Source organism: Balearica regulorum, chromosome 26 (genome assembly GCF_011004875.1).
Source record: "Balearica regulorum gibbericeps isolate bBalReg1 chromosome 26, bBalReg1.pri, whole genome shotgun sequence".
NCBI classification, from domain to species: Eukaryota; Metazoa; Chordata; class Aves; order Gruiformes; family Gruidae; genus Balearica; species Balearica regulorum.
Window position 1 is genome coordinate 5,881,672 of NC_046209.1, and position 19,641 is coordinate 5,901,312.

General features: G+C 65.8%; 4 protein-coding genes across 6 annotated transcripts in view; 2 read left to right on the plus strand and 2 right to left on the minus strand.

The window, feature by feature from the left end:
* Nucleotides 1-114: 114 nt before the first annotated feature.
* Nucleotides 115-5,601, plus strand: CACTIN (cactin, spliceosome C complex subunit). The gene is made up of 10 exons (XM_075776462.1): nt 115-322; nt 851-1,337; nt 1,890-1,985; nt 2,467-2,612; nt 2,697-2,859; nt 2,991-3,108; nt 3,351-3,543; nt 3,876-3,998; nt 4,159-4,427; nt 4,925-5,601. Exons 1-10 carry the CDS (start codon nt 168-170, stop codon nt 5,413-5,415), a joined length of 2,241 nt encoding a protein of 746 aa, XP_075632577.1. The 5' UTR covers nt 115-167; the 3' UTR covers nt 5,416-5,601.
* A 2,503-nt stretch (nt 5,602-8,104) lies between these two features.
* TBXA2R (thromboxane A2 receptor) lies at nt 8,105-14,907 on the plus strand. Of its 3 annotated transcripts, XM_075776535.1 has the most exons (4): nt 8,473-8,589; nt 9,703-9,896; nt 13,021-13,930; nt 14,451-14,907. In XM_075776535.1, the coding sequence occupies exons 3-4, from the start codon at nt 13,109-13,111 to the stop codon at nt 14,718-14,720; spliced, it is 1,092 nt and encodes a 363-aa protein (XP_075632650.1). In that variant the 5' UTR covers nt 8,473-8,589; nt 9,703-9,896; nt 13,021-13,108; the 3' UTR covers nt 14,721-14,907. The 3 variants fall into 3 exon arrangements, with proteins under 3 accessions (XP_075632649.1, XP_075632648.1, XP_075632650.1); XM_075776534.1 differs by lacking the exons at nt 8,473-8,589; nt 9,703-9,896 and adding an exon at nt 8,105-8,215; XM_075776533.1 differs by lacking the exon at nt 9,703-9,896 and having other exon boundaries at nt 8,441-8,589.
* Nucleotides 14,908-15,271: 364 nt separating this feature from the next.
* On the minus strand, nt 15,272-17,988 carry GIPC3 (GIPC PDZ domain containing family member 3). Its single transcript, XM_075776581.1, has 6 exons — nt 17,529-17,988; nt 16,948-17,133; nt 16,455-16,635; nt 15,839-15,951; nt 15,531-15,612; nt 15,272-15,423 (listed from the first exon to the last, which is right to left on the minus strand). The coding sequence occupies exons 1-6, from the start codon at nt 17,784-17,786 to the stop codon at nt 15,272-15,274; spliced, it is 972 nt and encodes a 323-aa protein (XP_075632696.1). The 5' UTR covers nt 17,787-17,988.
* Nucleotides 17,989-18,120: 132 nt separating this feature from the next.
* The window catches only part of HMG20B (high mobility group 20B), a 97,097-nt gene continuing 95,576 nt past the window's right edge, over nt 18,121-19,641 (minus strand). The window contains exons 9-10 of the mRNA XM_075776582.1: nt 19,445-19,577; nt 18,121-19,235 (exon numbers count right to left, since the gene is read on the minus strand). Of these exons, the coding sequence (XP_075632697.1) occupies nt 19,223-19,235; nt 19,445-19,577 (146 nt within the window). The 3' untranslated portion in view covers nt 18,121-19,222. The remainder of the gene's footprint in view (nt 19,236-19,444; nt 19,578-19,641) is intronic.

The following is a 19,641-nucleotide window of genomic DNA, read 5'->3' on the forward strand; positions in this document are numbered from 1 at the left end:
GAGCGGCCGCCGGGCTCGGCGGGGGGGGGCAGGGGGCGGGCAGCAGGCGGGGCAGGCAGGGGGCAGGCAGCGGGCGGGGCGGGCAGGACGGGGCAGGCAGCAGGCAGGACAGCCCTGCGCGCCGGGCGCTGTCGGAGGCCCCCGGGGCGGAGCCGCAGCCGGGGCCCATGGGCTCGGGGTCGCGCAGCCCGGTCCGGAGGCGGCGGTCCCGCTCGCCGCCGCGGCGGGACCGGGACCGGGACCGCTCCGGCAGCCGGGAGAAGCGGCGGCGGCGGCGGCGACGCAGCCGGAGCGGGGAGCGCCGCCGGGAGCCGAGTTCGAGGTGAGGCGGGGACTCGGCCCTGGAGCGGCCGGGCAGCGTCTGAGGAGGGAGCCGGGCCTCGGTGTGCCGGGGCCTGGGGGCAGACCGGCCCCGGTGTGGCCGGGTGCTCGGGCGGGCCGGGCCGGGCCAGGCCAGGCCAGGCTCCTCTCCCCGCCCCCGGTGCCCGGCTGGGGTGAAGGCGCCGGGGGAGCCCGGGGAGGGGCCGGGCTGAGGCGACGCGTCCCCTCGGCGGGGGGCGGGTGGTCCCGCCGGGCCGCGGTGTGCCACGGGCAGGGACCGGGGGAGGCTTGAACACACCCAGGCCGATGAGGGGTTTGAAAAGGGTCGTCCGTGACACAGGCCCGGCCCGTTCGGGGCTGTTGGGCCGAGGGGGGTGGCACAGGGCAGCAGGTAGCTCTGGCTGCGGCTTGGGTCGGTTCTTGCCGTATCTGCGGCGGGGAAATGGATTCTCCGCTCTGGAGCTCCTGTTGTCCGACACGAAGCCAGTAACCGTCTCCCAACTGAAACGGAGCTTTCCCCCCACCCCAGCTCCAACTCTGGCGATGAGAGACAGAAATGGAAGAAGAAAAGCAAAAGCAGGGACCAGCACCATAAAAGCCAGAAGAAACATCGCTCACGGTCCCGGGGTCGCTCTTCTGGCTCGAGCTCGGAGCATGAGCAAGACAAGAGGAGAGCCCGGAGCAGAGAGCGGCAGAGGAAGAGAGATGGCTCCAAGTCTTCTGTGTCCTCCATCAGCTCTCCCTCCCCGCCACGCTCTCGGGGCAGGGAGGAGACGGGGCAGCAGCTGAGCCTCCAGGAGCGCCTGAGGCTGAAGGAGGAGAAGAAGAAGCAGGCTGCACTCATGAAAGCCTTGGAGACACCCGAGGAGAAACGGGCTCGTCGGCTGGCCAAGAAGGAGGCCAAGGAGAGGAAGAAGCGGGAGAAGATGGGATGGGGAGAGGAGTACATGGGTTACACTAACACCGACAATCCATTTGGGGACAACAACCTGCTGGGCACCTTCATCTGGAGCAAGGTGAGCTCTCCTCCATGCCCCCGTGTGTTGTAGGAAGCTGCTCAAAGGACATCGTTCTCCTGCTGCTACCACGGAACAGGGCAGGGGAGCAGTGGGGTTTCAGGGGGGACATGTTTGCTTGAGGTGTGAACTTCTGTAACACTAAAAGCAGCCGCATGAGAGCATAATGCTCATCTAGGGCAGAAGCTGGGTATTTCTGACAAGCTCTGTGGGGTTTTACCTCCTTTCTCCCAAAGACCAAGGTGTGAAGCCAGGGGTGTGGGATAAGGAGGTGAGTACAGGAGACGGACCCAGACCTGCTGGGAGCTGCAGGCTGAGTGCTGGGCAGTGTTTACTGGTGTGTCAGCACTCACCAGGTCTGGTGGCCTCCCTGGGCTGAGCCTGGGTTTCCCTGAGGTGCTTCAGGAATAGAATTTAGGGATTTGGGGACATTTGACAGGATCAGAGCTCGCTGGAGCAGCAGCAGCAGGTGGATGTGATGGTGTTTGCTGGCCGGCGAGAGGCTGCAGAGGTCGCTGGGTTTCACGGCTTCCCTTGGCCACTCTATTTCAGGCGCTGGAAAAGAAAGGGATCAGCCACTTGGATGAGAAGGACCTGAAGGAGAGGAACAAGCGAATCCAGGAGGACAATCGCCTGGAGCTGCAGAAGGTGGGATCAAATGTCCCCTTTCTCCCATTATCTGACAGAGAACCCTATGGACAGCCCAGTTCTCCCAGTTTCTCACTGGAAGTCCCCTTGTTCTTCTCACTGGGGGGTGCCCCTAGGCTGTAGGATTGGGAGGGCACAGTATAATGACTTCTGCTATTCTAGGGTGAGAAGACTCTTCTCTTGGGGTTGAGTCCAGCTCAGGAGGTGCTGAGGAGGACAAGTGCTGGGTCACGGCACTGAGGCACACGGTTGTGCTTGTGTCCCCTGTCCTCCAAAGGGCTGGCAACAAGCAGCAAGCAGCCCAGCCCCACTGGCCCACGCTGGCTCTCCTTCTGCACAGCTCCTGACCCCTCAGCAGCCTCAGGCCGATGGCAGGAGCTGAGACAGTTCAGCGAGCACGGTTACAGCTACGTCCTCGAATAGGTGTCCTGCATGGGTGCCCCATTTGCGGTGGCCTCATGTCTTCCTCTGCCCTGGGCAGGTGAAGCAGCTACGCCTGGAGCGGGAGCGGGAAAAGGCGATGCGTGAGCAGGAGCTGGAGATGCTGCAGCGGGAGAAAGAGGCAGAGCACTTCAAAACCTGGGAGGAGCAGGAGGACAACTTCCACCTGCAGCAGGCCAAGCTGCGGTAGGTGTGGGGCTTCACAGGGACGGACCTGTCAGGGAGCAGAGGATGGCAGGCACTGCTCACTGTCCCTCTCCTCTCGCCCAGGTCTAAGATCCGGATTCGGGACGGGAGGGCGAAACCCATTGACCTTCTGGCCAAGTACATTAGTGCAGAGGACGACGACCTGGCTGTGGAGATGCACGAGCCTTACACCTTCCTGAACGGCCTGACCGTCTCCGACATGGAGGATCTGGTGGAGGACATCCAGGTGCCAGCTCTGCTGCCCCCATGCCAGGGCTGCCTGAGGGGCAGCAGCTCAAGGCTTCCCCCCGTCAGCTCTGCTTCCCTGCCCGTGGTGCGGAGCAGGTGCCTGATGTCTGGCTTGTCTCCTGTCTGCAGGTTTACATGGAGCTGGAGCAAGGGAAGAACGTGGACTTCTGGAGGGACATGACCATCATTACAGAGGATGAGATAGCCAAGCTCCGCAAACTGGAGGCCTCTGGGAAAGGAGGACCAGGTAAGCAGGAGGACGGAGCGTGGTGTGAGAGTCAAGGGGAGTGTGAGCGGTGGGTAAAGCAGGATGCATGGCCTGCCATGTGTGCTCAGGCTCAGAGGGGTTCCCTGGGATCTGCTGTGCATCTGGCACCCATCCCCTGCCGGTGTCCAGCCTTCCACTGCCGGGTGCAGCCCTGGAGGGCCTGGATGAAGACAGGATGAGGGCTCGGAGACTGACTGGCTGCACTTGGTCTGTCTGTCCAGGGGAGCGCCGGGATGGCGTCAACGCCTCCGTCAGCTCAGACGTGCAGTCCGTGTTCAAGGGGAAGACGTACAACCAGCTGCAAGTGCTGTACCAGGGCATTGAGAGCAAGATCCGGGCAGGAGGACCCAACCTTGACATTGGGTACTGGGAGAGCTTGCTGCAGCAACTGAAGGCGTACATGGCTCGGGCCAGGTGAGAGCAGGGACTGTCCCCTGGCCGGGGCTGTGGAAAGGGGCAGCACAGACCCCGCCGTGGGCAGAGTTGGGGAGGCACAAACCCCAGGTTGGTGGTGGAGGGGTTTATGTAGTTTTTCGGAGATGGTTGGTTCTCCCAAGAGAGAAGAAGGGCTGGACACTCAGTCCCTTCTCCAGCAGCAACGTTTACAGTGAGGACGGTTATTCAGCCCAAAACTGTACAAAACCCAGCAGATTTCTACCCGATGTGGTGGGTGTCACAGCTCTGGGCAGCGTGGGCACGAGGTGGTTCTGCTGGCCAGAACCTGATGGCTCATCTCCTCTTCGCAGGCTGCGGGAGCGGCACCAGGATGTGCTGCGCCAGAAGCTGTACAAGTTGAAGCAGGAGCAGGGTGTAGAGAGTGAACCGCTCTTCCCCATCATCAAGCGGGAGCCGGCCTCCCCCAGCGACAGGTACGCAGCCCTTTCCTTGGGCAGGGCAGCCATCCGGGCCTCTCCCACGGGGCCCCCCGGGACAGAAATGCAGCCTTAAGGTCTGTCCGTGGAAGGACTGGAGCACAGGTGAGCAGAGAATAAGGGTACCATCCCCGTCCCTCTTCTCACTTCCTTGCAGGCTGGATCCAGAAGAGAGCATTGTGGTACAGCCTGGGCCGTCCTCTGAGCCAGAGGCCGAGCAGGACACAGAGGCCAAAGGAGAGGCAGAGGGGGAAGCTGTGCTGATGGAGGAGGACCTGATCCAGCAGAGCCTGGACGACTACGACGCAGGGAAGTACAGCCCCCGGCTGCTGGGCACCAACGAGCTGCCCTTTGATGCCCACGTGCTGGAGGCTGAGGAGGATACGCATCGGCTGCTGCTTTTGCGTCAGCAGCTCCAGGTCACAGGTAGGAGCCCCACGGGCAGGCCCTGTGTCCACCGGCCTCGCAGCCTGCCTGGCACAGAGGGCGTGCGTGTGTGCTTCGGGGTGTGGGGCTGGAGGGGGAGGACACTGCCCTGGGCGAGCATCTGGAGCGCACATCTGGAGCTGGCCTGGCAGAGGGATGCCTCCAGGCAGCGACAGTGCTGTGGCCCAGACAAGAGCAGGGAGATGGGGCTCAGGCCCCTGTGGGTACCTGTGTCAGGTCCTTCCCCCCTGCCAGCCACACCACCAAGCTGTTCAGGCTGCGGGCAAGTGGGAAGAGTGTTTTGGATGAGTTTCCCAGCACAACTCAGCCTGGTCCCCACCCCGAGCCCGCAGGGCAGTGTGCACGTCTCCGTGTCCAGCTCCGCATCCCCTGCCCAGCACCTGCTGCTCCTTCACTCTGCGTGCCCAGGAGCAGCGTCCCCACAGCTCGGGCCTGGCTGCCACTGCAGGGCCGGATGTCATCTCTCCTCCCTACAGGTGATGCCACCGAGAGCGCAGATGACATCTTCTTCCGTAAGGCCAAGGAGGGCATGGGCGCGGATGAGGCGCAGTTCAGCGTGGAAATGCCCCTCACGGGCAAGGCCTATCTCTGGGCTGACAAGTACCGGCCCCGCAAGCCCCGCTTCTTCAACCGCGTGCACACAGGTTTCGAGTGGAACAAGTACAACCAGACCCACTACGACTTCGACAACCCCCCTCCCAAGATCGTGCAGGGCTACAAGTTCAACATCTTCTACCCCGACCTCATCGACAAGCGCTCAACGCCCGAGTACTTCCTGGAGGCCTGCCAGGACAACAAGGACTTTGCCATCCTGCGCTTCCACGCCGGGCCGCCCTATGAGGACATTGCCTTCAAGATCGTCAACCGTGAGTGGGAGTATTCCCACCGCCACGGCTTCCGCTGCCAGTTTGCCAATGGGATCTTCCAGCTCTGGTTCCACTTCAAGCGTTACCGTTACCGCAGATGAGGGGCTGCTCAACTCCCCTCTGGACCCCCGGCACAGGGGGGGTCTCGTCCTCCATCACAGGCACTGTCCCATGGCCATCCCCAAGGCCTGGTCCCACACAGGACTTATTTCTGGGGGTTTTCCCTGTTCTTTCTTTTATCCCGAGGGACCCTGAGACTTTGGTACAAATAAATAGGGGTTGTTCAAGCCGTGGCATCCTGTGCGTGGGCACCTCGTGCTGCTCGGTACCACGTGGTTCTCCTGCACATCAGCAGCCAGTACCACGCTGGGCCAGCACTGGGAGCTCCCCTGCTCCTCTGGGGGCTGGGCGGTGCTGGGGGGGTGTCCTCACCCCCATAGCTCTGGGCTTTCGCCCCCTCCCCACACGCTGTCAGCCCCGTGTGCTCCCATTGCCTGTTCCAGCCCCACATGCCCATGCCGGCCCCCTCCCACACGTTCCGGTCCTGGTGCCAGAGCTGTCCAGCCCAGACGCTTCCCAGCTGGAGCTGCAGCGCCCTTTGCTCCACCTGCCCCGGTGGTCCCGCTGCCACAGCCCTCCCTGGGCCTGTCGCCCTCCCAGCCAGCCCCGTTTCTGGCACATTCCCCCCCCGGGATCCATCTTCCCTTGACCCTGGGTGTGGGATGAAAGGGTTCAATGGCTGCGAGGCATCTGCAGCTGGTGAGGAGGAGGAGAGGGGTGTTAGATGAAATATCTCCTTACAGGGTAAAATCCGGTTTCCATGGCCTGCAATCCCTCCCACCCGGTGCCTGAATGGCTCTCGCTGCCCGGGGCTAGAGGCAGCTGCGCTCCCCACACCCCTGTTGCTGAGGTCGGGGTCCCTGAGGGCCTTGAGTGATGCTCAGTGGGTTTGGGGCACCTCAGGGAGAGCTTCAGGGCTGAGGTGGGACTCACTGGTGTTGGCCGTGGGGCGCAGCCACACTTGTCTGGGATCGCCCCACGTGGTGGGACCACCAGGTCCTGAACCCTCGGGGTGTCCCCGCTCTGAGCTGAAGCAGGCAGGAGAGGGTGCGTGTGTGTGAGTAATGCCCGGTAGCGCAGCCTCCAGGAAACCTGGAGCAGCAAGGTCGTTTTCTCCCCGCAGGCCTCGCTGCATCCTGCCCCCTGCTACAGCCCCACAGCGGAGGGGCTCAGGGTTCCCCTGCACCAGGGCAGAGCCAGCCCTGCTGGGGGGGGGCCTGCCCTTGGAGGCTGTCCCAGGGCTGCTGTTTTCCCCCCGTAGCTCAGGAGGGTCGCCCTGGACCGGTGCTTGCCCCAGGATGCGTCCCCCAGCATCTCCTTCCTGTGGGTTATTTAAAGCTGTTGAGCAGCTGCTTGGCTCGGCGGGGTTTCGGGGCCTGAGCTCGGCACCGGAAGTGTGTGAAGGCCCGGGCAGGCATGGCTTTGGAGGAAATAGGAAATAAAAAACCCCAAAGTCGGTGTTCGGGTACCCTCCCTCCTTAACTGTCTGGCAGAGCCCCCCTGCCCACAGCCCCTCTCCTTCCTGGGCACACACACACGGTGAGGGACTCCCCCAAAAATGTCCCACTGTGTCCCCAGTCTGGACAGGGTCCGTGTCCCCTCCCAGGCGCTGCCTTTTCCTGCACCCCTGACTTTGAGCCCTGGCTGGAGCCGCTGACCGGGCACGAGAGCCTGAACCCTGGGACCTGCTGCAGTCGCGCGCCGGCCGTGGATAGTTCAGGGGCTGGATCTGGCTGAAGCCCAGGATGTTTTTTTCCCAGCCCTGGCTGCTCTCACTGCGCTTTTCCACATCTCCCCTATATTTTGAGGGGAGCCAGTTATTTTCCTGTGCTTTGTGGCTTGCTGCAGCGCAGCCCCAGGCTGGGTTTGGGAGGCACAGCTCTTTTCCGTTCCCGGATAGAGCGGCAGCAGCTTGGCCAGGCTCATGCTAGGGTGGGGGCAGGCCGGCGCGGAGCTGCTTCAGTACCCCCGTGCCCACATCCTCTGTACGGGGCTGCACCCCGTACCAGGATAGCAGGAGGGTTGGCGCACCCAAGCAGCATCTGGGCACAGCAGCCGGCTGCTGAGCCGGGTTCCGCTCGCGGCGGGGCTGCTCCCGCTCCCAGCACATTCCCCCAGCCAGGGCCAGCCACATTCCAGCTCTGCAGGCTGTCCCTCCTGCTCTAACCGTCACCCTCCTCCCGGGCTTTTGCTGTGGCAGTCTTTGCTCCACACCAAGGGATCGAGGGACAGGATCTCAGCCTGGCAGTGCCAAGGTGGTGGCAGGAAAACCTCCTGCTCGGGGCCTGCTTGCGTCCTCAGCAGGACAGTGCCCGGGGAGCTGCCACCCTGGTGAGCCTGGCTGGCTGCAGCTCGGGGAGCGCAGTGACACACCGAGCTCAGAGCAGTCGGGCTGGGAAAACCCCCAGTGTGTGAAATACCCCCAGCCTGCATCCGGTGCGTCCCCTGGGGTACGGATGGCCGGGGCTGCAGAGGACCCCCAAGGATGCTGCCGGGGTGGGGGGGACCCGCTCACATCTGCGTGGCACCTCGGCCCTCCTCTACCCTCCTTCCAGGGTCTCAGGGCCCACTGCGGGGGGCAGCGGGGTCATCCCCCGCCCGGGCTGGAGGACGAGGCCCCGCAGCGGTGCCAGCCTGACAGAGCTGTGTCGATGCGGGTCCCTCCGGGATGGCGGCGGCACGACAGGACCGACACCCCCCCCCCCCTCCGGACGCAGGAATCCGGCTCGGGTAAACAAATGAGTAACCCGGATAAGAGCCCGGCCCCGCTAAATATAGCCGGGACGGCGCAGGGTCGGGGTGTCTCAGCGCCAGCCCGCTCTCACAGCCCGGCGGGGCCAGGTGAGGCCGGGGGACGCGGCCCCGCACCCCACCCGCGGGCACCGGCGCCTTCGAGGCCGCCTCGGGCTGGGGGGGGGGGGGCTCTGCCGGGGGGATGCTGCCGGGGGTTTGGGGGCGCAGCGCGGCCGGGCGGGGGGTGAGGGGGGGGGTAAGGGGGGTCGGGGGGGGGGGGGTCCGCAGCGGGGGAGGGGAGCGCGCGGGGCCGGATCCGGCCGCTGTTCCGGGGGGCGCGGGGCGGGGCCGGGGGGGCGCTGGAGCCCGGCCCTTCCCCCGCGCCCTCCCACGGGGCCGGGCTGAGCCGAGCTGAGCTGAGCCGCGCTGAGTTGAGCCGGGCTGGGCTCAGCCCCGCCGGGTGGGGTCCTGCCGGCAGCGAGGTAGGGCCCGGGGTGGGGGCGGGAGGGATGCCCGGCTGGGGACGGGGCGGGCTGAGGGCGAAGAGCCCGCAGGCCTGGGACGGACGGACGGACGGACGGATGGAGGGGGATGGACGGACCGCAGCGCTGGGCTGGACGGGCAGAGACCGGGCTGGACGGCTGGGACGGACGGACGGACGGACAAAGTTGCCGGGCTGGGCCGGAGGGGCTGCGGGGGGCGGCAGCGCTGGGCCGGGGCGAGAGGGGCTGGCTCAGGAGCCCGAAGAGCTGGTGCGTTTGGGGGGGCGGGAGGCGGCGGCACCACGGGAGGGGAGGGAAGCGGGGGGGGGGGGGGGGCACGGGGACGTGGTGCCCCCCGCTCCCCCCCCACCCCGGCTGTCTGTCCCCTGGGCTGGGTGTCCGGCGCTGGCGCGTCCCTGGCTCCCCCCTCGGCACCAGGATCTGCTTTCGGGGCTCCCCCCCGCCGGGGCGGATCCTGCCCCTCCAGCGGGGGTGTCCCCCCCCGCCGCGCCCGCCCGCTGCCCTCCCGGCAGAGTTTGCCGCCGGCTGGGCAGAGCCGGGGAAGGGCTGGGAAAGGGGCTATTTTGGGCGGCCGGGAGCCGGGAGATGCTGCGATGCTGCGACTGGAGGCAGCCGAGGTGCGGGGGGAGCCCTGGCTGCCGCTCCCCCAACCCCTCAAACCCCTCGCCCCGGGCTGCCGCCCCCCGGGGACACAGCGCTGCGCTGCCGAGCCCCGGCTCTTGCACCCAAGGGTGCCCAGGGCAGCACCGGCTGCCCTGCTCCGGGGGGCCCGGAGACACGTCGGGACGAGGTGGGACAGGGACTGTGCTAACCGTCCCCCAGCCAGCCCGGAGGGTGAGCGGGTTGGGGATCTCTGCCGTGGGCCACAGCAGGGACAGGCGAGGACAGCCACCATGTCTGTCAGGGACCATCCCTGCTGGTGTGTCACTGCTTCCCATGAACGTCCTCTGTCCTGGGTGTCCCCGGGACAGCCCTGCTCCAGGCCAGGCCAGCAGGTCCCTTTGATGGGACCTTTTGTGGGTCCAGGGGGGGACACTGGGGCCCTGCCAGGTCGCTGTCCCCATGGCGTGGCCATTGCCTTTCCTGTCCCAGCTGATGGCCTTGAGCTGATCTGCTGCCCAGAGACACCCCCCCAGCCTGGGGGGCAGTTGGCGTTGGGACCATGTCCATCCCTGGCAGAATTGGCTGTGCCTGACGGTGTCCCGTGGGACCACCTGCACAAGGGACATCAGGCTGGAGAGGCAGAAGGGATACTGCAGAGAAAGTCCTTGTCCTTCCAAGACAAGGTGGGCCAGGGCTGTCCCTGGAAGCAAGCAAAGAGGAAGGAGGGACTGGACACACAAGGGACAAACGCTAACGCCCTGCAGCATCTTCTGCACAGGCACTCTGTGGCCGAGCACCACGTCCCGGGTGGCAGAGCCCAGGCCGAAGGGGCACGTAGGGTGCAGGGGCAGTCGCTGCTGCCCGGTTTGGGGTTCCTTTGTAGGCATATGATGCCCCACGGCCCAGCAAACCTCCCTTCCCAGCTTCCCCCTCCCCCCCCCCGGCTTGATCCCACCAGCCTCATGCCCAGCCCTGCCCGAAGAAGCCTGGGGAAGCAACAGGCAGGAGCTGTGCTGATAAGGAGCAGCCTCCCATGCACCCCATTAGCCTCTCGCCTTTCCCTCCCTAACCTCGGATGTGGCCAGGGCAGGAAGCAGTGTTCAGGGGAGGCAGGGCAGCCTGCAGTGCATGCGTGATGTAACGCCGACCCACCGGCTTGTGCGGCGCCAAGAACCCCATTAGCGCCTGCACCGGTCCCCTCCAGCAGCCCATTCTGGAGACAGCTCCCCTCCACTGGGATTTTACCCCGACACCCTTTGCCTTTACTTGCAGCCAAACCTTTGCTCCCATGGGATCGCCCTTGGAGAGGCTTTTGCAAGATCCCGTAACCCCAAATTCAAGCGCACGGGGGTTGGCGGGGACAAGCGCCGGACTTGGGGTCTGTCCTCCGCAGGACCTCCCGCGGTGGCTGCCTGTGATGGGGGGAGACAGCAAGTGAGGAGCCCCTAGCCCGCGCATGAACCCCTTCCCGTAAGTGCCTCTGGTTTGCTGTGGCGCACACGGGGTTCGGCTTGCTCCCAGCCGTGCTGGCGCTAAATGGCCCCTCTTTAATATTTGATTCCCTCTAAGTGCTGTGTGGTCCCAGGCTGGCCAGTCGAGGCAGCTCTGCGCAGGGCGGCACCCAGCTGCTCGGCCCCTGAGCCCACCCCAGCACCACAGACGGAGCCGGGGCAGAGCCCCTGGTGTCCCCGGCCCTGCAGGCAGCAAGCGGCGGGTACGGGGCAGGAGGGGAGGGGATGTTGGTGATGGTGAGGTTTGGGGTGTGCAGTGTCGGGGCTGGTGCATCCTTGGCCCGGCCATGGTGCCGCCATGGGGAGATCCTTCCTCTGGATGCTGTGGGGACAGGGGTTGGATCCTGCCGCACCGAGTCGGTCGGCGGCCAAGAGCATCCCGTGGCTGTGAGTCCCTGGGCGATGGGCGCAGCAGGGTGGCATCGCCCCGTGGGGTCCTGATCCCCAGCCAGGCTGGAGCGAGTTCAGGGAACACCCCGGGGTGGGGGCACACACTTGGGAGCAGTGTGCACATGGCAAGGGACAGCTGGAGTGGGACCACCGAGCCCTGGCACCCAGGTGGCATCACTGTGGGACGGTGGGGAAGAACTTGCCACCTCCCAGGGAGGGGAATCCCGGGGGGGCCCAGGAAAGGTTTGTGGTTCCTCGGGGATGCGTAACCGTCACACTGAGGCCTGACCGCTTGTCTCAAGGGCACTGACGCCTTTGGGGCACCACTGCCATCGCCCAGGGACCAGTGGAAACAAACAGCGACAAGTTTTCGCTCTTGTCTCATGGAAAAAAGCCGGGGCTGCCTTCACGCCGTGGCAGTGAATCACCACCACGCTTTGCCAGCCGCCCGCGCTGGGATGGGGATGGGAATCAGAACGTGCCCCCGCTTCCACTCCCGGCCCTTCCCTGCTCCCCAGCAGCTGTGGGGGTCCGATGGTGCAGCCAGTGATGGGGGCAAGGGCAGGGTGCTGCCATGCCGGATGGGTGCCAGCACCCTCAGCCCTGCAGCCCGCCTGGATGCGGCCCCCGGAGGAGGATGTTGCAATGCTTGGCCCCATCCCAGCCCCGGGACCTCGGGTGTGCACAGCGGTTCCCAGCCCTGTGGTCACACTTGTACCCGGGCTGGAAAGGGGGTGGCGAGGGGGGGGGGGGGCAGGCTGCAGGACGTGGCACAGGGCTCACCTGGGACACGGGGACGCAGGACCAGCCACTGGGGTTTATCTTGGGGATGGGGATGGAGGGCAGATGGCAGTGCCACCCTGCATGAGGGCTGAGGCAGTGGTGCTGGGACCCCCACAGCTGGGGGAGTCGCAGTGGTGGGTCGGGATTCAGCTGGGCATCCCACAGCAGCCACTGGGCTGGGGACAGTGTCAGCCAGCAGTGGAGGGACAGGGCAGACAGGGCAGCAAGGACATCCACAGCCTGGAGAAATGGGTCACAGGAGGAGAGGAGGGGTCTGGTCCCTGGGGTACCTGGTCCCTGGGGGGGGGGGTGTGCTGTCTGGTCCCCACTGTCACCATGACTCTGCCCCATCCCTAATTAATGATGGAAGCAGCAGCTCTCAGGCTTCCCAGATGCCGGATGCTTCCCGGGTCGTCACCCAGCAGGGCTGCCCATGACCGCAGCTGTCCCCGTGCACCCTGCCACAGCCGCCAGGCCAACGTCCCGGTGACAAGCCCTCGGCTCCAGCTGTGGTGAGGCTGGAATGGGGGAGACCGGGGATGACACACGTGCTGCGGGGTGCAGTAGATGGCTCCAGGCGTGGACATCCCATCCTGTGCCTCAGTTTCCCCACCACGCTGCGGGAACAGGCCCTCTCCCCATTGAGCCAGGGGTGTGGAGGGGAAGGCACTGGGATGGAGAAGGGAGGAGTCAGGTTCAGGCCCTGGTGCGTCCACCCTGTGCCCACACGCCCCATCCTTCAGGACGGGTCCCTCCTGCTGTGGATGTACCATGGGGGGGGGGTGGGTGTCTGGCCATGTGCCCCCCCCAGGGCAGGAAGGAGTCGGTGGTGTCGGAGCTGAGCTGCCAGTGCCACGCTTCTGCAAAAACCCACCACGCTGGATAACAGCCTCGTGGCAACAGCTCCGCGTGGATCGCGGCCGGGGACGGTTAATCCCAGCCAGCTGCGGGGCTGGGGCCCTCCGCGCCTGCTGCTGCACGGCGGCACGTGCCGTGGTCCTGGTACGGTGTCCCCCTCTGCAGCCCGTGGGGTGCCCCATGGTTGCAGGCTTGGGGTGGGTGATGGGTGGGCTTGGCCATGGGGGACTGGCCCTAAACCCACCCACCCTCTTTGTCCCCGCAGAACAAGGTGGGATCGGAGCCAGCGCCGGCGGGGGCACACGCCATGGAGCCGAGCCAGGACGGCGCCTGAAGCTGCCAGATGGAGCGGGATGGGGTTGGGGGACATGGAGCCTCCCAACAGCAGCGCAGCCAGCCAGCTGAACACGTGCTTCGGGGTGTTCAACGCCAGCGATGGCCGCAACAATACACAGAAGAGCATCACCTCGCCCTGGTTCTCCACCGCCTTCGGCCTCATCGGCCTCTGCTCCAACCTCTTTGCCCTCTGCGTCCTGCTCAGCTCCTCCCGCAAGCTGTCCAGCCGGACCCGCTCCTCCTTCCTCGTCTTCCTCTGCGGGCTGGTGGTCACGGACTTCATGGGGCTGCTGGTGACAGCCTCGGTCATCATCCCCTACCATTTCATCAAGTTCACCTGGGCCAAGGTGGACCCCAGCTGCCATCTCTGCAACTTCCTTGGCTTCTCCATGATCTTCTTTGGGCAGTGCCCGCTGCTGCTGGGGGCTACCATGGCCGGTGAGAGGTTCTTCGGCATCAACCACCCCTTCTCCCGCTCCACCAGCATCTCCAAGCGCCGCGCCTGGTCCATCGTGGGGCTGGTGTGGGGCTTCTCCTGCCTGCTGGGGCTGCTGCCAGTGCTGGGGCTGGGGCGGTACACGCTGCAGTACCCCGGCTCCTGGTGCTTCCTTACGCTCCTGCCTGACACCGGCAACGTTGTCTTCTGCCTGCTCTTCGCCCTGCTGGGCATCTTCTCTGTGCTGCTCTCCTTCATCTTCAACACAGTCAGTGTGGTGACGCTCTGCCGTGTCTACCACAACCGGGAGTCAGTGCAGCGGCGCCGGGACAGCGAGGTGGAGATGATGGTGCAGCTCGTGGGCATCATGATCATCGCCACCATCTGCTGGATGCCCCTCCTGGTGAGGACCTGGGTCTTGGTGTGTTCCCCTCCCATGGTCCTGGTGAGGCCTCGGGTCTTGGTGTCCCATTCCCCCCCCCACCCCCACCCTCGTGTTCCTCCTGGGTCTTGGTGTCCCATTCCCCCCCCCCAATGTCCCTCCTGGGTCTTGGTGTCCCATCCCCTCCCGCCCCATGTCCCTCCTGGGTCTTGGTGTTCCATGCCCCCCATGCTGCTCCTGGCGAGGTCCCAGGTCTCGGTGTATTCCCCCACCACATCCCTCCTGGTGAGGCCCTGGCTTTCGGGGTCCCCCTGCCACCACTCTGCACCCTGGGTTGGTAGCTGGGTGATGGGCTCTGGGGCTCAGCACCGCTCACAGGCAGAACGGGTGCTCCTCGGTAGCAGGTGCCCCAAACCAGCCTGGGACCCCTCTCCAACAGCCCCGATGTCCAGCACGGACCCTCCTCATCTCCCCCACCCCGAGGCAGCTCACGGCCTCTGTGTGACCCCCCCCCCGCTGACGCCTTGCCCCCCTCTCCCAGATCTTCATTGTCCAGACAGTCCTGCAGCAGCTGCCGGCCAGCGACCAGATCGAGATGGTGCCCCCGCACATGCAGGAGATGCTGCTCATCTACATCCGCATGGTCACCTGGAACCAGATCCTGGACCCCTGGGTCTACATCCTCTTCCGACGGGCCGTGCTGCAGCGCATCTACCCCAGCCTGCGCCCCCGGCCCTCCATCCTCTCTCTTTACCCCGTCCTCAACCCCTCCCTGCGCCGCAAGCTCACCGCCGACTCTGTCCTGCAGTAGCGGTCCCCAGCGACATCCCACACCCCCTCCCCCCCCCCAGGTTAGGTGCTTGTCCCCATCACCTGCATCTGTAGGCTCTCCACGACACCCCCCCCAGTCCCAGTACCCATGGGGGTGGTGAGGGGCACGGGGCTGCTCCCCCCTCCCTGTCCCCATCTGAGTGACCCCCCAATAAAACACAGCTTGTGCAGCTCTCTGTGCCTGCTGGGGGTGAGCGCCCTGGGGGGGGTGTGGGGGGTGGGACACACACCCAGCCCCTTTCCAACTGGAGCAACAGCCCTTCTTCTCCAGTCTCTGCTTTAATGAGCCGCGGCCAATTCCCACCATGTTTCAGGGGTGCACGAGGGGGGTCCTTGGGAGGGGGTGGGGGGTGGGGTGCCGGGTGCCCTGCTCCCACACCCCCCCCACCCAGGGGACACACCTGGGTGCAGCTCAGGAGGATGCGGGGGGCAGGATTGGGACACCCCCCCCCCCCAACCCACACCGCCAGCCCCAGATCGGGTGGGGACACAGGCAAGGGCAGCCATTGCCCCCCCCCCCCCCACCCCCAGCTACTCCTGCCCCCTCTTGGGGTGGCAGACGGCCGCCCACACCTCGGCCACGAACTCCTGGGGGAAGGCGAACTCGCCCAGCACCGAGTCCAAGCCACAAGCAAGCTGGGCCACGCCGGGGCTCTCCTTTGCCGCCTCCACCATGGTTGAAGCTGGGGAGGAGGAGAGGCAGGGTCAGCAGCAGGCGAGGGGCTGGGGTGGGCACCCCCTGCCCCACGTCCGTTCCCCCGGCCCCGGGGTCCCACAGCCCCCAGCTCACCCAGCTCGCTGTCCCGGATGCCCATGTAGCTCTCCAGCAGGTCATCCACCCGGCGAGCGGCTTCTTCCTCAAAGGGGCTGGGCTGGGGGGGGGAGAGACCCAGGGGGTGGGTGCCAGGGGGTGGGGGCACGGCACGGGGACCCCTCAGACTCCCACAGAGCTGTGCCCATGGACGCTGCACACGTGGGCACCCAGCAGCCCACCCAATGGAGGCACAGTGCACGGGGATGCTTATCCCCATCCTGGGCATGGCGTGAGTGGTCGTGGGCTCAGGGTGGGGGTCTCGAGGGGGTGTGGGGGTGTCTTACCCCCTCCTCCAGCGTGGCTGGGCCCTGTGCCCGCAGCCGCAGCGTTTCCTTCCCGCTGGCCACTCTGCCCTCGCCCGGGGACTTGCTGCTCCGTGTCCTCTGCCCGATCATGTCTGCACCCCAGGGTGGGGAGGGGGGTGAGGGCACCTCCTGCCCCTCACTGCCCACCACCCTGGCCATCACCCAGCCCGTGCATGCCCCAGCACCCTGGGGGGTGTGTGTGTGTGTGTGTACGCTGCAGGGTGAGCCATGCATGGGGAGGGGGTGCTCACGGGCAGCATGGGCATAAGGGGACACCCACGGGTGCAGGGTGGGGATGCGCACGGTTACAGAGTGCTCATGGGTGCCCAGAACAGCACACGTGGAGGAGTAGGGGTGCCCATGGGGAGCACAAGCAGGTGTGGGGTCCTCCCCCAAGGAGTGCACCCATGGGTGCCACGCAGAGGTGCCCTGAGGCAGGGGTGCACAGGGGTGGTGGGTCCTGGGCAGCACCCAGTCCCTGGGGAGGGGGCTGGCAGGCCGGATGGCCACAGGGGATCGGCCTTGCCACGCTCCTCCCAGGGGTCCCCCAGTCCCCAGGGCAAGAGCAGGGGGACACCCCCCCGCCCCGACTCACCGAAGGCCTTTTTGGGCTGCACCAGGCGGAGGGTGAAAGGCTGAGCCCGGGGCAGCTCCCGCAGCATCCGGGCCACCTCGTAGTGCCGGCAGCCCACGATGGTGTGGTCGTTGATGGCCTCAATGCTGTCGCCCACGCACACTGTCTGGATGCGGTTGATGATGCTCCCCTCCTTGATTCTCTGGGGACCGCGGACAGGGGACACACAACGACAAGGTGGCACCACGGGAAGGACCGACAGCCACAGCCTCATCCCACCCCACGCTAACACACCTCTGTGGTCCTGTGTCCAACCTGGTCAGGCAGGGATGGCCAAAACTGCACCATGGTGGGGGAGACCCCCCCCAGGGCCAGGGTGGACCCGGGGAGGGGGTGGGGGGTCAGGGAAGGAGCAGGGTCCCAGGGATGGCATGCCAACAGGGGACATCACTCTGCGGGGCCACAGCCCCCAGGGCTGCCCCCGGCCCCGCTGTGGCTTCACAGGGGGGTTCACCTTGATGAAAGCGTAGCCGGCCCCGTTGTCTGTGATGGTGAGGCCAAGCGCATCCTCCGTCTTGGTCACCTCCACCTCCTTTGTCTCGCCGCGGACGTGGGCAAAGATGAAGTCCTCCAGGCCAATCTGCCCCCCCAGCAGCTTCTGCATGTCTACTTTGTGCGTGTTGAGCGTGCAGAAGAGGATCTGCCCCGGGGAACCCTGTCATCAGGGGCTGGGGATGCCCCAGCAGGGTTGGGGCGGGGGGAGCGGTGCTGGGGCAGGAGCCAGCCACAGGTGGGTCTGGGTGCTGCCAGAGCAGAGGGGTGCACTGTCCCTGTGCGCCCTTCCCTCAGCCCCAGCCCCCTGCCCACGTGCTGGGGGGGCGGCGGGCAGAACCGAGGCATGGAGTCACCCAACCCCTCCCCAGAGATGAGACGGATTAAAATGCTCCTTTCCAGGTTATTTTGGGGGCTGCATTTGCAATCAGCTGGGGACCCGCAGAAGGGCTGGCCATGGATGGTGCCACAGAGCCGGTGTGTCCCCCCCCATTTTGGGCAAAAAGTCCCCTCCCTGCGCCCCGGAAGCCGCAGCCCCCTCACCTCGGTGGGCGAGATGCTGAAGACCTCAGCGATTTTGGCGTAGAGCTCCTTGACGTTGGTGAAGCCCTCGATGCGCCCCGTGGGGCTGCCATGGGCCAGCTGCGTGTGGAACACCAGCCGAGGACGGGCACGGGGGGGCTGGGGGGCCGGGATGCCCTCAGCGGTGGGTGACTCGGGGGTCCCTGGCTCCTGCCCCACGCCATTCTCCATGGGGCTGCCCTCCTGGGCCTGCCTGCCGCGCCTGCCCGCCCGCCGCATCCCACTGCCGGTGCTGCTGAATTATAGATGGGCGCTGGCTCCCGGCTCGGCTGTAAGGTGATGCCCGGGCCTGGGAACTCGATCCAGCAGCGCAGGTCAACGCGCCCGGTATCGGGTGAGCTCTGCCATGTAGAAAGGGCCCCCCAAAACAGGCTGGAGGTGGGAGGGCAGCCGCACAGAGCTGGCTCCATTGCCCCCTCCCCGGTTGGGGTTGGGGGCTGCAGCGATGAGCTCGGGGCCGTCACCCTCGTGCCACAGCCCAAAGCTGCCGGGATCAGGGCCGGGAGCAGCTCCAAAACCACCTCTGAGCAGGAACACACAGGGCCCAGGCTGGTTATTTCTCCAACATTTATTTACTCCCATCTCCATCCCAAGCCAAGTGGCCACCAGGAGATGGCAACCAGGAGACTCATCTACAGAGCACAGACCTTGCAGGCAAGAGACGGGTGGTCGCACACCGGCCCCACGTTAAACCCGGGGCCGGATCAACATAGTGCTAGTAAGAAAATAAGACACTCTAATTACACAGCCTGAGATTAGTGACAGGCAGCCCCGGGATGGCTGCCCACAGCATGGCCAGGACACGGCTGCCATCACAGTGGTCCCACAATGCAGGACAGGCTCGGGTAGGGAGGCAGGAGCCGAGAGCCTGCGTGCCGTCCCACGGGCTCCCCACCGTGGGGAGGACGGGGTTGATCCCAGCTCCCCCTCTGGCATGAAGATTTTTTTTTTTTTTTTTTTTTTTGCCTTTAGTGCTGCAGAGGGCAGGAGCTGCCCTGCCTGGTCCCAGAGGCATGGGGGAAGGAGAGGTGACAGGAAGGGTGACACGGGAAGAGGGCTGAAGGCACCCATAGGGGAGCAGCGAGGGGAATCGGGACAATTAAATAAAGCAAGAGGCAGGGGAAGGAAGCCTGCCACCTCACCCACTGCAGGACAGGGTACCAAGAGGCTCCCCGGGCTGATCCAGGAGGCAGCGCCGAGCCCCAGGGGCTCCCAGGGCACCTGGCTGCCTCCCATCACAGGCCGGTTCAGAGCAGCCCCTGGGCCACCCTGGAAGAGGCCGATTCACTCGAGGCCAGTAACCCGGCGGGGGCCCAGATCTGCCACCGGCAGCCGTCAGGGAGCCACGAGCTTAGTGAGGTGAAGCTGCAGGTGCCGGGGAGCCCACAGCGGTGGGGGGAAGCTCACGCCCACCGCCGACCCCCTCACCCAGCACCGCGCTGGCTTGGGGTGTCTCAGCCCTGTCACCGCTTGGTCCCCAGAAGCTCGAGGTCCTCGGAGGTGGTGCAGCCGTGGGGCCCAGCTGCACCAGGGCTCAGGGGGGTCCCAGCTCGCTTCTCCAGCAAAGTGCGCGGGGTGGAGGGGGAAGCATCCGTGACTGACTCTTGCGTGATCTCCAAGGGACAGGGCCACGGTCCGGGAGGGACTGGTCCTCTTCACAAGTGTTCACTGAGGAGGGAGGAAAGCAAGGCTGAGTGACACGGGGTTGGCTTCTCTCTCCCACAACTGCCTGGAGCAGCTCCAAGCCCCTTTCTGCCGGCACCTTCCCAGCTTGGCTCCCACCACCCACCCTGCCACATGCTGTCCCGGTGGGCCCGGTGCTTGGTGGGACACAAGGGCCCCTCGGTGCCAGCTCTGGCCAGCCCTGCCCAGCTCACCTGGCTATCCGGGACAGGATCTCCTTGATGCGTACCACCAGTTTCTCATGCTGCAGCGGGTTGCTCTCGATGGCACTGTGCAGTTTGGCCATGTAGAAGTCCAGAGTGCTCAGGGTGGGGGTTTCCCCGGTACCTACGAGACAGTAACCCAGTTAGCAGGGCCAGCAAGTCCCCATCCAGCCCTGCCCATTGTGCTG

What these genes read in the sequence shown, in the direction of transcription:
- CACTIN (XM_075776462.1), top strand. Translation starts at nt 168, where the DNA reads ATGGGCTCGGGGTCGCGCAGCCCGGTCCGGAGGCGGCGGTCCCGCTCG. An exon ending in GCGTACATGGCTCGGGCCAG is followed by an intron (nt 3,544 to 3,875) that starts GTGAGAGCAGGG and finishes TCCTCTTCGCAG; the next exon opens with GCTGCGGGAGCGGCACCAGG. An exon ending in TCAGCAGCTCCAGGTCACAG is followed by an intron (nt 4,428 to 4,924) that starts GTAGGAGCCCCA and finishes TCCTCCCTACAG; the next exon opens with GTGATGCCACCGAGAGCGCA.
- TBXA2R (XM_075776534.1), top strand. Translation starts at nt 13,109, where the DNA reads ATGGGGTTGGGGGACATGGAGCCTCCCAACAGCAGCGCAGCCAGCCAG. An exon ending in TCTGCTGGATGCCCCTCCTG is followed by an intron (nt 13,931 to 14,450) that starts GTGAGGACCTGG and finishes CCCCTCTCCCAG; the next exon opens with ATCTTCATTGTCCAGACAGT.
- GIPC3 (XM_075776581.1), bottom strand. Translation starts at nt 17,786, where the DNA reads ATGCGGCGGGCGGGCAGGCGCGGCAGGCAGGCCCAGGAGGGCAGCCCC. An exon ending in CCGGCTACGCTTTCATCAAG is followed by an intron (nt 16,636 to 16,947) that starts GTGAACCCCCCT and finishes CGCGGTCCCCAG; the next exon opens with AGAATCAAGGAGGGGAGCAT. An exon ending in CAGCCACGCTGGAGGAGGGG is followed by an intron (nt 15,613 to 15,838) that starts GTAAGACACCCC and finishes TCCCCCCCCCAG; the next exon opens with CCCAGCCCCTTTGAGGAAGA.